Source organism: Tursiops truncatus, chromosome 6 (genome assembly GCF_011762595.2).
Source record: "Tursiops truncatus isolate mTurTru1 chromosome 6, mTurTru1.mat.Y, whole genome shotgun sequence".
Classification (NCBI taxonomy): Eukaryota; Metazoa; Chordata; class Mammalia; order Artiodactyla; family Delphinidae; genus Tursiops; species Tursiops truncatus.
In genome coordinates, this window is record NC_047039.1 from 46,517,501 (window position 1) to 46,530,703 (window position 13,203).

The 13,203-nt window shown below is 37.6% G+C and overlaps 1 protein-coding gene across 3 annotated transcripts in view; it reads left to right on the forward strand.

The window, feature by feature from the left end:
* Positions 1 to 13,203, forward strand: part of MLLT3 (MLLT3 super elongation complex subunit) — a 265,836-nt gene that overhangs the window by 147,318 nt on the left and 105,315 nt on the right. For all 3 annotated transcript variants that reach the window (XM_073806090.1, XM_033858051.2, XM_073806091.1), the window contains exon 4: positions 4,197 to 4,340. In XM_073806090.1, coding sequence (XP_073662191.1) covers positions 4,197 to 4,340 — 144 coding nt within the window. The remainder of the gene's footprint in view (positions 1 to 4,196; positions 4,341 to 13,203) is intronic.

Sequence of the window (13,203 nt, forward strand, 5' to 3'; positions counted from 1 at the left end):
AGTGATGAAGGTCTAAGCTAAGGCAGTAGTTATCGTGACTAGAGCAAAGGGCATAGATTTGAGAGTTCCTAAGGAGGAATACTAAACAGAACTCAGAGACCATTTGACTGTGATGAGTCAGGGAGAAGGAAGCGTTAGTGATGACTTTTGTGTATTTTATCCTTGGGAAGCAATTAAGATTTCTGTTTGTCATGATATAGAGTATAGGAGAAAGGACACATGAAGATATCTTCAGTTTAAGATAATGCATGAATTTGCTGTTGCTGCCGGTCACCCCAGTGGAGGTGTGGTTAGACTGGAACACAAGCATATGGCAGTCAAGTGGGAACTGGGCTGGAGGTAGAGAGGGGAGTCATTGTCATGAAGGAGGAACTAACTCCCTGTGAATGGGCGATGCCTCCCTGGGGAATTTTGCAAAAAGGTAAATGCATTTAAGAGTCAATGAAGAGGGGCTTCCCTGGTGGCGCAGTGGTTGAGAGTCTGCCTGCCGATGCAGGGAACACAGGTTCATGCCGGTCAGGGAAGATCCCACATGCCGCAGAGCGGCTGGGCCCATGAGCCATGGCCGCTGAGCCTGCGCGTCCGGAGCCTTTGCTCCGCAACGGGAGAGTCCACAACAGTGAGAGGCCCGCGTACCGAAAAAAAAAAACCAGTCAATGAAGAAAGAAGGGAAGCTTGTGAAGAAAACTAAGGAGGAATGCCAGTAAGTGCGAGGAAAACCGGGAGAGAATGGCACCCTGATTAAGGAGAGAAGGAGCAAGTTTCGTGCCAGATTAGTAATAGAAGTGAGAGGTAGTGAGTACATGAGTGTAGACTGTGATCTGGGGAAGTTTGGATGAAGAGGTGAAAACCATGAATTTGTAGTAGGTAATGTCTGCATTCTGACAGTTGGAGGTGCTAAGACTTTTCTTTTTTTAACATCTTTATTCGAGTATAATTGCTTTACAGTGGTGTGTTAGTTTCTGCTTTATGACAAAGTGAATCAGCTGTATGTATACGTATGTCCCCATATCTCTTCCCTCTTGCGTCTCTCCCACCCTCCCTATGCCACCCCTCTAGGTGGTCACAAAGCACCGAGCTGATCTCCCTGTGCTATGTGGCTGCTTCCCACTAGCTATCTGTTTTACATTTGGTAGTAGATATAAGTCCATGCCACTCTCTTACTTCCTCCCAGCTTACCCTTCCCCCTCCCCGTGTCCTCAAGTCCATTCTCTAGTACGTCTGCGTCTTTATTTCCATCCTGCCCCTAGGTTCTTCATGACCTTTTCTTTTTTTTTTAGATTCCATATATATGTGTTAGCATATGGTATTTGTTTTTCTCCTTCTGACTTACTTCACTCTGTATGACAGACTCTAGGTCCATCCACCTCACTAAAAATAACTCAATTTCATTTCTTTTTATGGCTGAGTAATATTCCGTTGTATATATGTGCCACATCTTCTTTATCCATTCATCTTTGTCCATCATGTTGATGGACACTTATGTTGCTTCCATGACCTGGCTGTTGTAAATAGAGCTGCAGTGAACATTGTGGTACATGACTCTTTTTGAATTATGGTTTTCTCAGGGTATATGCCCAGTAGTGGGATTGCTGGGTCATATGGTAGTTCTATTTTTAGTTTTTTAAGGAACCTCCATACTGTTCTCCATAGTGGCTGTATCAATTTACATTTCCACCAGCAGTACAAGAGGGTTCCCTTTTCTCCACACGGTCGGTGCTAAGACGTTTTAGTCAAAAGAACTGGGTTCAGATCACTTTGTTTCATCAGGTGTTAGTAATATAACAAATTCTTTTATAAAAAAGGAAAAACATTGTTTTATTTGACTATGTAATTTTAGAAAATATTGTGTTTTAAAAAACCATAAACACCTCATACATTGCAGGTGGGATTTTAAAATGGTGCAGCCACTCTGGAAAACAGTAAGGCATTTCCTAAAAATGTTCAACACAGAGTTACCTTATGACCCAGAAATTCCACTCCTAGGTGTATAGCCAAGAGAAATGGAAATGTATGTCCATACAAAAACTTGTACACAAATGTTCATAGCAGCATTATTCACAATAGCCCAAAATGGAAATAACCCACATTTCTATTCATTGACAAATATATAACCAAAACCTGGTATACCCATATAATAGATTATTATTTGGCCATAAAAAGGAACTGACACATACTACAACATAGATGAACCTCAAAACCATCATGCAGAGTATAAGAAGCCAGTCACAAAAGAGCACATATTGTGTATGTATTTTATGTATGTTCATGTATTTATATGAAATGTCGAGAATAGGCAACTCCATAGAAGCAGAAGTAGATTAGTGATGCCAGGGGGTGTGGGATCTGTTGGACCACTAATGAGTTTGAGATATCTTTCTGGAGTAATGAAAATGTCCTGAAATCAGAATGTGGCGATGGTTTTATAACTCTATGAATGTACTAAAAACCACAAAATATTATACTCTAAATGGGTGAATTTTATGGTATGTGAATTACTTCTCAGTAAAGCTATTATTAAAAAAACATAAATAGCTGTTATCAAAAACACATAAAATGGCAAAGCTAATGACAAATGAAAAAAGTAACATTTCACAGAGATGGTTAATATCTATAATACACAGGGAGTTTTTTTATAAAGTAATAAATTCTAAGTGCTTTAATTTCCTCATCTGCCAAACAGAGCTGACAACTGACCCAAAGGAGAGCTATGAGAAGAAAATGAGATAAATGTTAAATACATAATATTGTTATTATTATCCTCAGTATTCATTTCCCCTTGGATGCCTGAGAATCTGTCTGTAGAGAGGTTTAGATGTTTAGCCAGCTAAAGTAATGGCTGGAGAGTAGAACTCGAGTATCATGGAATTATAATCACTGTGTTCTCTTGGATATGGTGCTGTTTTGTCCTCCAGGAAAATGCCGTATTTTCATTCATTTCACAGACTTTATTGCATTGCTACTATGCATGGGGCACTAAACTAGTTGTTGAGGGTACAGTGAGGACTCAACCATTATTCCTGCTTTCAAAGATCTTATGATTTAGCAGGGTAAAGGGAGATAATAAGACAGTTATTCTAAGATGTTTTCAAGGATAAGAGGAGAGGCACACAGAACAGAGGAGAGGCAGTTGGGAGTGCTTCCCCCAAATAAAACCTGAGTGGAGAGGGATGAGTAGAAGTTATCCAGGTAAAGCAGAAGGTGGAGGAGTGGAGGTCGGCAGTGGAGGTAGTAATGTAAAGCAAGGGTGAAACCCAGAGTTAATCTAGAATGAGTAAATTCTGGGAGCAACCAACCACAATGTGTGGCTGGGTCACCAGATGGGTGGAAGGGGTGTGGTGAGACATGGAACCAAGAGCTAGATTGTGAAAATCCTATGTGGCATTTAGGTGAGCTCAGATTTTTATTCTAAGGGCATTGGGAACTTGTGAATTTTTAATCAAGGAGTGAAAATGGCTAGATTTTTGTTTCATATGGACAGTTTTGAGGCCTGAATGAAGAAGAAAAGTGATCATCTATCCTGAGGTAGGAAGAACTACTAGAGGAAGGAGTTTATAGTAGTTTGAGGAATCAGTAAGAGCATGGCAGTATGGGTTAGACGGCTTGTTCAAGAAGTATTGAAAAGAGAAAATGTCAGCTGTTGATGATGGGTGTAGGCCCGTAGAGTGGGAAGGGGAAGGAGTGGCTTCAGGGGTGTCTTAGATTTCCAGTTGGGTGGCGGTGGTGGTGGTGTCCTACCACTTGAGAGACTGCAAGAAAGATGATGAGTTTATTCTTTTTGGTTTTCCTCTAAGACAAGAAACTAATTTTTCAGATGTTTCCATTTTGCTTTGTAGATAGTTCCATGGTGACTTTTTCCCCAGTACTTCCCCTTCTTTGACACTGTAGCTGTTAGATGTCTGGGTCTCTTTTCTTTCTTTTTCTTTTTTTTGAATGAATTTTTCTTGGCGTATAGTTGCTTTACACTATTGTGTTAGTTTCTACTAACTAGAAAGGGAATCAGCTATACGTATACATATCTCCCCTCTTTTTTTTTGGATTTCCTTCCCATTTAGGTCACCACAGAGCGTCGAGTAGAGTTCCCCGGTGCTGTAGTCTGAGTCTTTTCTGATCCTTATCAGGAGTAAACCTTTGCTTTCCAAATTTCTATTTATGCCTAAGTCTCTGTTTTCCTTCTTATTTTTTTTAACCTCTAGGAAGAACCTAAGAAGGTTCGTTTTGATTATGACTTATTCCTGCATCTTGAAGGCCATCCACCAGTGAATCACCTCCGCTGTGAAAAGCTTACCTTCAACAACCCCACAGAGGAGTTCAGAAGAAAGTTGCTGAAGGCAGGAGGGGTACGTGACGCTTGGCTTGTGAAAAGTCTTCCCATAGAAAGCTAGTTGCTAGTGTGTCAAGAAGTACAGTAATGTTTTGAGGGAGGTAAAAGCAGTGAAGCACCTTAATGACCACGCTGTGGACTCATGGTTTGAGAAGAGGTAATTAAACAATATTTTAAGTAGGTATGAGTCTGAAATTACATTGTTGGTTAGAACAGCCTTATAGTCTATGCAGTTCAACTTTATTTCAACAACAATCTAAAACCAAACTATCCTCAGTTAAGAAAAGAACAATGCCTTAACTGTGTTATATCAGTGTACGGAAAAATTTTAAAGTTGAAAGTTACATCAAAAATTATATGAAAAAAAAAGAAAAAAAATTATATGAAAACGAGTTACTATCCAGATTTGCTTGGTCAAAATGAATAGAAAAGGTGTGTACCCATTCAGATTACTTGTTTGGGTCATTTAAAAACACATTTTTGTTTGTTTGAATTCTGTGTAGGTAATAGATAGATTTTTCTTTTTAAGATAATGATAATATAGTGCCCAGGTGAATTGGCTAGGATGGGGAAAGATTTTTAAGTGGAATTTCTCACAAGCATATGGAATGTTTGCTTGCAGTTTGTGCAGACAAACACTGTTGATGGGTCAGAATCTACTTTACACTGGATACTACCAGGATCATCAGCTTCTATTGAATACAGATGAACTTCCTGTGTCATCTTATATGGGCAGTTCAGACCCCATAAAATGTTGTAGTGCGTTCTTTTTTTTTTAGTTATACATTTTTTTCCTTTTTTTTTTTTGCAGTGCATTCTTTACACCAGGATTTCCTTCACTTAGTTTTACTGGAAGGTTTTTGATAGTTTTTCATCCATGAGCTTATCATTATATGTAAGCATGTGTAGACCATAACTTCTCAAGATGCCTCATTTCACTGATGAACTCTACCTGAGGGCTTTGTAGGGAAGAATTGAATTTTATATAGCACAGAAGCCCTTTCCCTTTATGGGGGTATGAATAACCACTCTGAGAACCTCAGGAAAGCTGTGGACCCTCTCATAAGAAAACCACCCATATATATATAATTGTGTAAACATTTTGGGTTATATGTAACCCCTGGAGTCCATTTTTTTGGGATCTGTTTTGCCAAGCTCCCATCCTCTCAGCTGAACTATTGATACTAATATGCATTTGAAGTGTTACAGGTACTTTTACCACATTTCATTCCACATTATGCTGTATGTCGGTAGATTATGGGTTAAATAGGTATTGATGGGCCAGCTTTGGAAATGAATGACCATTTGTAGTATTTTATGGGGAAATGCATCGTCGTGAAGAACTGGGCTTTTGTAGTACAACTCATTTTAAAGGTAGGGATTTATTATATGTTTATTAAGGAGTTTTTTTAAACAAACCCTATTTGATTCTTTTATAGTTATGTAGAGCACAGTGTGGGTGCTACTTATCTATGGCTATGCCCTTAAAAATGAGCCTGTCCATTTTAAATCCTAATCATACCCATTACGTTTCTTTTTATGAGGGTGGCATTTTACGCCTCTGATTATTCCTCTTGGGTATGAAGTTAGGTAGGTAATTGGAGCATGTGAATTATGGAGCTTGAGTACATCAGGCTTCTAATAAGGGTCGTCGGAAAAAGTAAATATGACACAAGAACTTTTTAAAACATCCACTTAGTCCCAGAGTACTCAAAAGTTGTTTGTGAGCCAGAGAAGAGGTTACAGGTCAGTGATAATGTGGCAGAGTTCAGCACTGCATCCTGATAAGGTCTCTAGTAGATTTCTGTCTTTTTCTCCACTCAGCCTTTATCTCAGAATTATCATCCTTGACTTCTAACTTTCCTTCTTTGTGTTTCTTTAAGTGCTATTTGAAGCCTGCATGTTTTTTCCCTGTTAGATTTAGATTATGTCTTGACAACTCTAAAATAATAAGTTGAAATGTGAAATATTCGAGCACACCAGTTATTTGACATAAGTTCCTTAAGTGACTGATTCTAGTAAATTTTGTAGTAAAATTTAAAAATTCATTCGAAATACTAGTAATCCATAGATTCTGTCCATTTCGCATGGGAGGATTAAAATAGTCTTTTATGGAAATGGGAGAATCTGAACCAGTAAACATTTTTTGTCTTACCAAGATTTTTGGATATGGTACCTTATGTTTAACATTTATCATTGTTAATGCAATCTATCATGATGTTACTAACTTAGCCATTTTGATTTTATTAGAAATCTTTTTTTTTCAGCTTTTATGGAGATACCATTGACATATAACTTAAGGTTACGACATGTTGATTTGATACACTTGTATGTTGCAAAATCATTATCACCATAGCGTTAGCTAACACCTGCATCACATCACGTAATTACCATTTCTCTTTTGTGATGAGAACATTTCAGACTTACTCTTTTAGCCAAACTTCAAGTATATAATTCACTATTATTAACTGTAATCACCATGCTGTACATCAGACCCCCAGAACCTATTCATCTTATAACTGGAAGTTTGTGCTCTTTGACCCACACCTCCCCTTCTCTCCCACCCCCCAGCCCTTGGTAACTACCAGTCTAGCCTCTGTTTTTATGAGTTTAACTTTTTCAGATTGCACATATAAGTGACATCATACAGTTTGTCTGACTCATTTCACTTAGCCTAATGTCCTTAAGGTTCATCCATGTTGTTGTAAATGGCAGGATGTCCTTCCTTCTCATGGCTGAATAATATTCCATCATACACACACACACACACACACACACACACACACACATCTCCACATCTTCTTTATCCATTCATCTGTTGATGGACACTTATGTTGTTTCCATGGCTTGGCTATTGTGAATAAAGCTGCAGTGACCATGAGAGTGCAGATATATCTTCAGTATCCTGTTTTAATGTCCTTTGGATATATACCCAGAAGTGTGATTGCTGGATCATATGTAGCTCCATTTTTAATTTTTTGAGGAATATCCATATTGTTTTCCATAGTGGCTGCACTGTGGAGTTTACAATCCCTCCAGCAGTGCACAAGCGTTCCCTTTTCTCCATATTCTTGCCAATATTTACCATCTGTTGTCTTCTTGAGGATAGCCATTGTAACAGGTATGAGGTAATAGCTTATTTTGATTTGCATTTTTTGATGATTAGTGATGTCAAGTACCTTTTCATATACCTGTTGGCCCTCTGTATATCTTCTTTGGAAAACTATCTATTCAGATTCTCTGCCCATTTTAAAATCATATTGTTTGGGGTTTTTTGGTATGAGTTCTTTATATATTTTGGATATTAATCTCTTACCACATATATGATTTGCAAATATATTCTCCTATTCTGTAGTTTGCCTTTTCATTTTGTTGATGGTTTCCTTTGCTGTGTAGAAGCTTTTCAGTTTGCTGCAGTTTCACTTGTTTATTTTTGCTTTTGTCACTTTTGCTTCTGATGTCTATTAGAGATCTTCTGTTCATGACTATGTCTCTCCATATAAACTTTTGTTTTGACTGGGTTTTGGAGTGAAAGGGGGGTGCTTTTGCTCCTTATACTTAAACATTACATAGGTGACATAGAGGTATATGTTCTATTTTTAAAGGAAAAATTTGATCCCTTCTTCATAAGTACTGTGTGAAATCATTATGTATAGCTTGAGGCATGAGTAGGGTAAACTTAACATTTTGGCTGTGGTTCCTTCTCTTTCACTTTTTTCTTTGAAACCAAAAGTACATAGCACTATTAAAAGTAGAACTTGGCTTTTCAAGAGATCAGAAAGGTTGTTTTTAGAGCTGGCAGCATCTTAGAAAAATGCTTTTCAGCTCTCAGAAAAAAATGATTCCAAAGAATGTTTTGCCAGAAGAATCTTGAAAAATTGCAGATTTTTTTTCCTATTTCATAACCTATAAGTCTATAGCTATATGACAGCATTTTTTTGGTCAATAACATTCTCCTCTTTTCACTCTTTTTTTTTTTTTTTTTTAACGTTGTAACTCTATTCTAAATACTATCAGAGAAATCTTGGTGTGCTTCCGCCTTGGAAGAAATGTACCCTGTGTTCTTCTCTTGAATAGCCCCCTGAAATTAAGGTTATCTTTGCTTTCAAAGAAAAGAGTAAAACTTTCGTGGGGAGGGCATTTTTGGATTTAAGCATTATTTTCTGAGAATATTGAAATATGGAATGAGTTCGTTTACAAGACCCTGAAGTTAGTTCTCTCTAAATGAGGGATGTCATTGGAACTTGCTAGGGAAACTGTAGATTTGGTTTACAAGCTAGCTCCTCTCAGGCCTATGTAAGAAAAAGAAGATAGGGGTCAGAAAATGGGAAATAATAACCTGAGTACTGGGAGGAGATGCCTTCGTTTTTGGTTTTTTTTTTTGCGGTACACGGGCCTCTCACTGTTGTGGCCTCTCCCGTCGCGGAGCACAGGCTCCGGACGCGCAGGCTCAGCGGCCATGGCTCACGGGCCCAGCCGCCCTGCGGCACGTGGGATCTTCCCGGACCGGGGCACGAACCCGTGTCCCCTGCATCGGCAGGCAGACTCTCGACCACTGCGTCACCAGGGAAGCCCGATGCCTTCGTTTTGAGGTCTTATTTTCTTCTTTGGTTGGTAGGAGAGGTAGAGGACAGTGAGCAGTAAACTTCTGAGGGCAAAACGATGTCATCTATTTATACTTGAGTTTTAAGCAAAAGGACCAAATGTATCCCATTGAGAAGCACCTCTCACTTTCACTGCGATATTTCTATTTTTTTTAAAATGAACTGTTGAATCCCTGTAGAAGGATTTTCAAATATGCTCTTTATGATGTCAGGATTTTTTTAAAGGGTTATGATCACAATAGATGATTTTCTGTTTACTTGATCACCTTCTTAATAGCTGGAATTCAGTCATACTGACAAAATGCAGATGGATTTGACATCCATTACTTTTGATTGAAAGAGGATGAGTTTTTCTTTTGGGTGTTGGCAAAGCAACGATACAGTGTTTGTCATATAACTGAAACTTGTCATTTTACTAACTCGTCTCTCCGGATTTTCTTTTGGGAGGGAGTATGATACAATTAGAAATATTTTGAAATCAGGCAGATTTAAATTAAAACCTCATCTCTGTCATCTTCTAGGTGAATTACCCTGGGAAAATGTTTACATTCTTTTGAATCTCAGTTTATCATCTGTGAAATGGACAAGACATTGTTTTCTTCATTGGGAATGTGTAGCCATGGTGTGTGGCTCATAGTAGATACCCTGTCCCTTGATTCCTTTTCCTTTGATTGCTGGTTTAGAAAATCAGAGTTCTATCCATTTTTATATCAAGCACTTAAAAGTACAGTGGAAAAGGTTTGTTATGTAGTGTAAGCTACTCTAGTTTATTCACAGGAGTATGTGTTTAGCATCGGTTAGTGTGACCAGCACATTGATGGACACATGTTGGATTTAAAGGGAATTGTCCCATTGTATCTTTTCTTTTAAATTTAATTTAATTTATTTTTTTATACAGCACGTTTTATTAGTTATCTGTTTTATACATATTCGTGTATATAGCCCATTGTATCTTTCTTCAAGGAATTTACATTCGGGCTGTTAGTATTTTGCTTGTATAAACTGAAACACAGGTCTGTTTGGAATATCATTTTTTTAAGATGTCCGTTTTCATCAGAAAAATTAGGTGTTCTTACCATTGTTCTTACTTCTAAATTTCTAGCAGATTAAAAGCTTCTCGAAGCCCTAAGAAGATTTCCTAAGTAGTATGTTCAGCAAGTATGTATGTGCATCCTTGTGCTTCTATGAAGAAAGCACAAAAGGGGCAATCATCTTTGGAGAATTGAGTTTGTTTTACAGCTGCTCCCTTTTTTTGGCCTGGAAATCAAGTGGTCTGCTTTGGTTCTGTTGTTCTTTATAGGATGGTGGTAGGGTGTTGGTGGGCTTTTTTTTTTCTTTCTTTTTCTTTTTTCTTTCCTCAATTAGACAGGGCAAAGTCTAAACGTGTTGTTCAGTCTATTTCTGAATCACTGGCCAGCAGTTAATTTTGAGGACTGAAAATTAAAACTAACCACAGCAGTTGTTAGAACTAGGGTTTCTATAGGCAGAAATCCAATTCTGTTCAGACACCACCTGTTTCAATAGGACATTTCAGACGCCCATTTGGCAAGATTTGCTGGAGAAGACATGGGGAACATGCTTTCAGTCTGTGTTAAGTCTGCAGCATAATGCAGTCCTGTTTCTCAAAGTGACAGTTGCATTTATATCTGATATGTTTTTGCAAGGAATAAATTGGAATCTTTCTGAAGCACTGCTTATTGTGAAGTAGAAATCAGATCCACCGTGGACCCCCCAACAAAGGGTTTTGGTTACTAAAGGGCCAAAGGGATCTTATGATAAGGAGCTTTCACTAATGCAGCCATGTCAAGCCATCTGAACGTAGCATTTTATCGCAGGGTTCTGGAATGAATCTTGTGTAGGATGGTTTAGTATTTCCTTTTGTAGGGGAGTTCAGAACACTTTGAATTTCTAAACAGTATAGATCGCATTCTCTTCCTCTCAAATTTTAATTTTTTTGAATAGGTAAATACACATCCAATACAAGATGACATATAGTGAACCTTTCTTCAGGCCACCAATGATGCTATAGTGAATAACCTTTTATACAGTTATTTGTGCACATGGATGAGTGTATCTGTAGGATAAATTCCTGGGAGTAAAATCGTGGCTCCAAGGCAAAGTGGAATTTAAATTTTGATAGACATTTACAGATTGCCTGCCAAGGATGTTATGCTACTCTATGCTTGCATCAACAATGTGTAAGAGTGCCTATTTCTCCACCACAGTGATTCATTAAACATCTTTCCGCCAATCTGATGAGTGAAAAAATATCTCATTTTTAATTCACATTTCTCTTATGAGTGATGATGAGCATCTTTTCATAATGTTTAAAGCCATTTTCATTTCCTTTCAAATACCGCATTTTAATGTATTTTAAATTGGAAATATTCTGAATGTTTCGGTTCAACTTAAATTTTTGAATACTCATCCCACATACTTACATTTGGAAAGGTTACAAAAAGATACGGAAGCCTCTTTAACCAAGGTCTGTATTTTTAGGCATTCTTCAGCGTGTAACAAATTATGTTCTTAGGAACTGATTTATCAAGACTTTGGCTTCTAAAAATATGTGGCTTTTGTGGCAAACTCATCTTTACAGTGCCCAGAGATGGATAGCTGGCTGCTTATTTTAAAAATAACTCAAAGAAAATAATACATAGAAAATTATTTTAGTGGCTGTTACTGGACAGCTTCACTGGATTTTTGGATATTTGTTTGGGGACAAGTGTGCCTTTCTGTTATTTTTCGATATATATCATCCTGTAAATGTCTGCCTCAAAAGATAAAAGGATGCTGCTGTTTTCACCAGCACTGATAAAAGGTGATTTATTTAAATAAATGTAAGATCAAGCAGGCAGCCTCATCTGTTCGGTTGTTTCTCAGAGTTGAGGTCAATTTTATGTCATATTTGGTATTTTCTTCTTTCTGTTTCTTTGGCTTCTGCCCCCCTGCCCCCCACCAAAAGTCTGTAAAATTAAATCATGAAAGTAGAACATACATATAAATGAAAACTAGGATGTCCAAGTTATGAGATCAATTATAAAGTATGATCATGATAGTATAAGTTATGTCACTCAGCATACTTAGTGGTTAATTTATGGTTTAACGTCTTCTGAAAGTCGCATAATTTGTTTGAAGGACAGTTAAAGACCTTTGAAAATATGCACCAAAAAGCATCTCTGGTATAAATCTTCCTGCCTTCATTTGTTCCTTTCTTCCCGATTACCTGTTTACCTTTTCAGTAAGGAGGGGAAAAATAGGAGCACACTTTTCACTCAGTCCAAAGCTCAGATATTTTTTACTGCATAAGTTGAGCAAAGGCTAAATGAAAAAGAAATGAAACAGGTAGATTATTCCTAGAGTGTGGAATAGGAAAAGCTCTGTCAAGTGTTTAAGCTGTCAGTGTTGGATGGTGTGCCATGCTGCTTTCTGTCGACCTCTCAGGAGTAGCAGTTTAGCTGCCCATGCGTAGGAACCTTAGTTTAGTCTTGAAAGGAAATGCTGTAACATCTGAAAGAAAACCATCACATAACCCCGCCCCTAGCTCCTGTTTCTAATGCACAAAAAAGCCAAGAAAATAAGAAATGAACAGAAAGGGGGAAAAAAATTGGAGAATTTCAAGTTAAAAAATGAACAATTCTTTCTCTTTTTAAATACAAAAATACTGTAACTGAAAACTGTTGGTTCACTTTCTCTCTCCCTTCTTGGCTCAGGTAGTTCTTTATGCCCTTGTTTCAAAGCTGCATTGAAAGTTTATCTAATGTATCCTAGTCTGTTCCCAGACTTCTAAAATGGTAAAGGAGTTGCTGTGTTGTTTGTCCCCACTGGATATTTTTTGGGTTCATATTCTATAATATTAAAGAAAAACAATTTGGGGCTAGGGAGTAGAAAAGGGGAAGGGAAACTACGATTAACACTTTATTTTCTAAATTTTTTTTGTTCTGTAAGTTATAAGAAAACTTGACAGTGATCAGGATCTGTAGGTAGCAGTTTAGAAAATAAGTGTCTGAAACTCTTAAAATAGATACTTGTTTCATTTTGAGGACAAATGGTAGGTGGTTTAATATAATACCCTTTATTCTACAAGGGAGACGGCCATGGTGTGATATAAGGAATGTTTGATTTGAAATCTGAAGGCACAAATTCAGTTCTTGGATCTGCTGCTAATTTACCTAGGGCTTTAGGTTGGTATAAATCTGAATTATCCCCTTCCTTCCACCTTAGATATTAAATAATATGTGGTACATAGTTAAGCAGTCAGCAAATAGTTGCTTT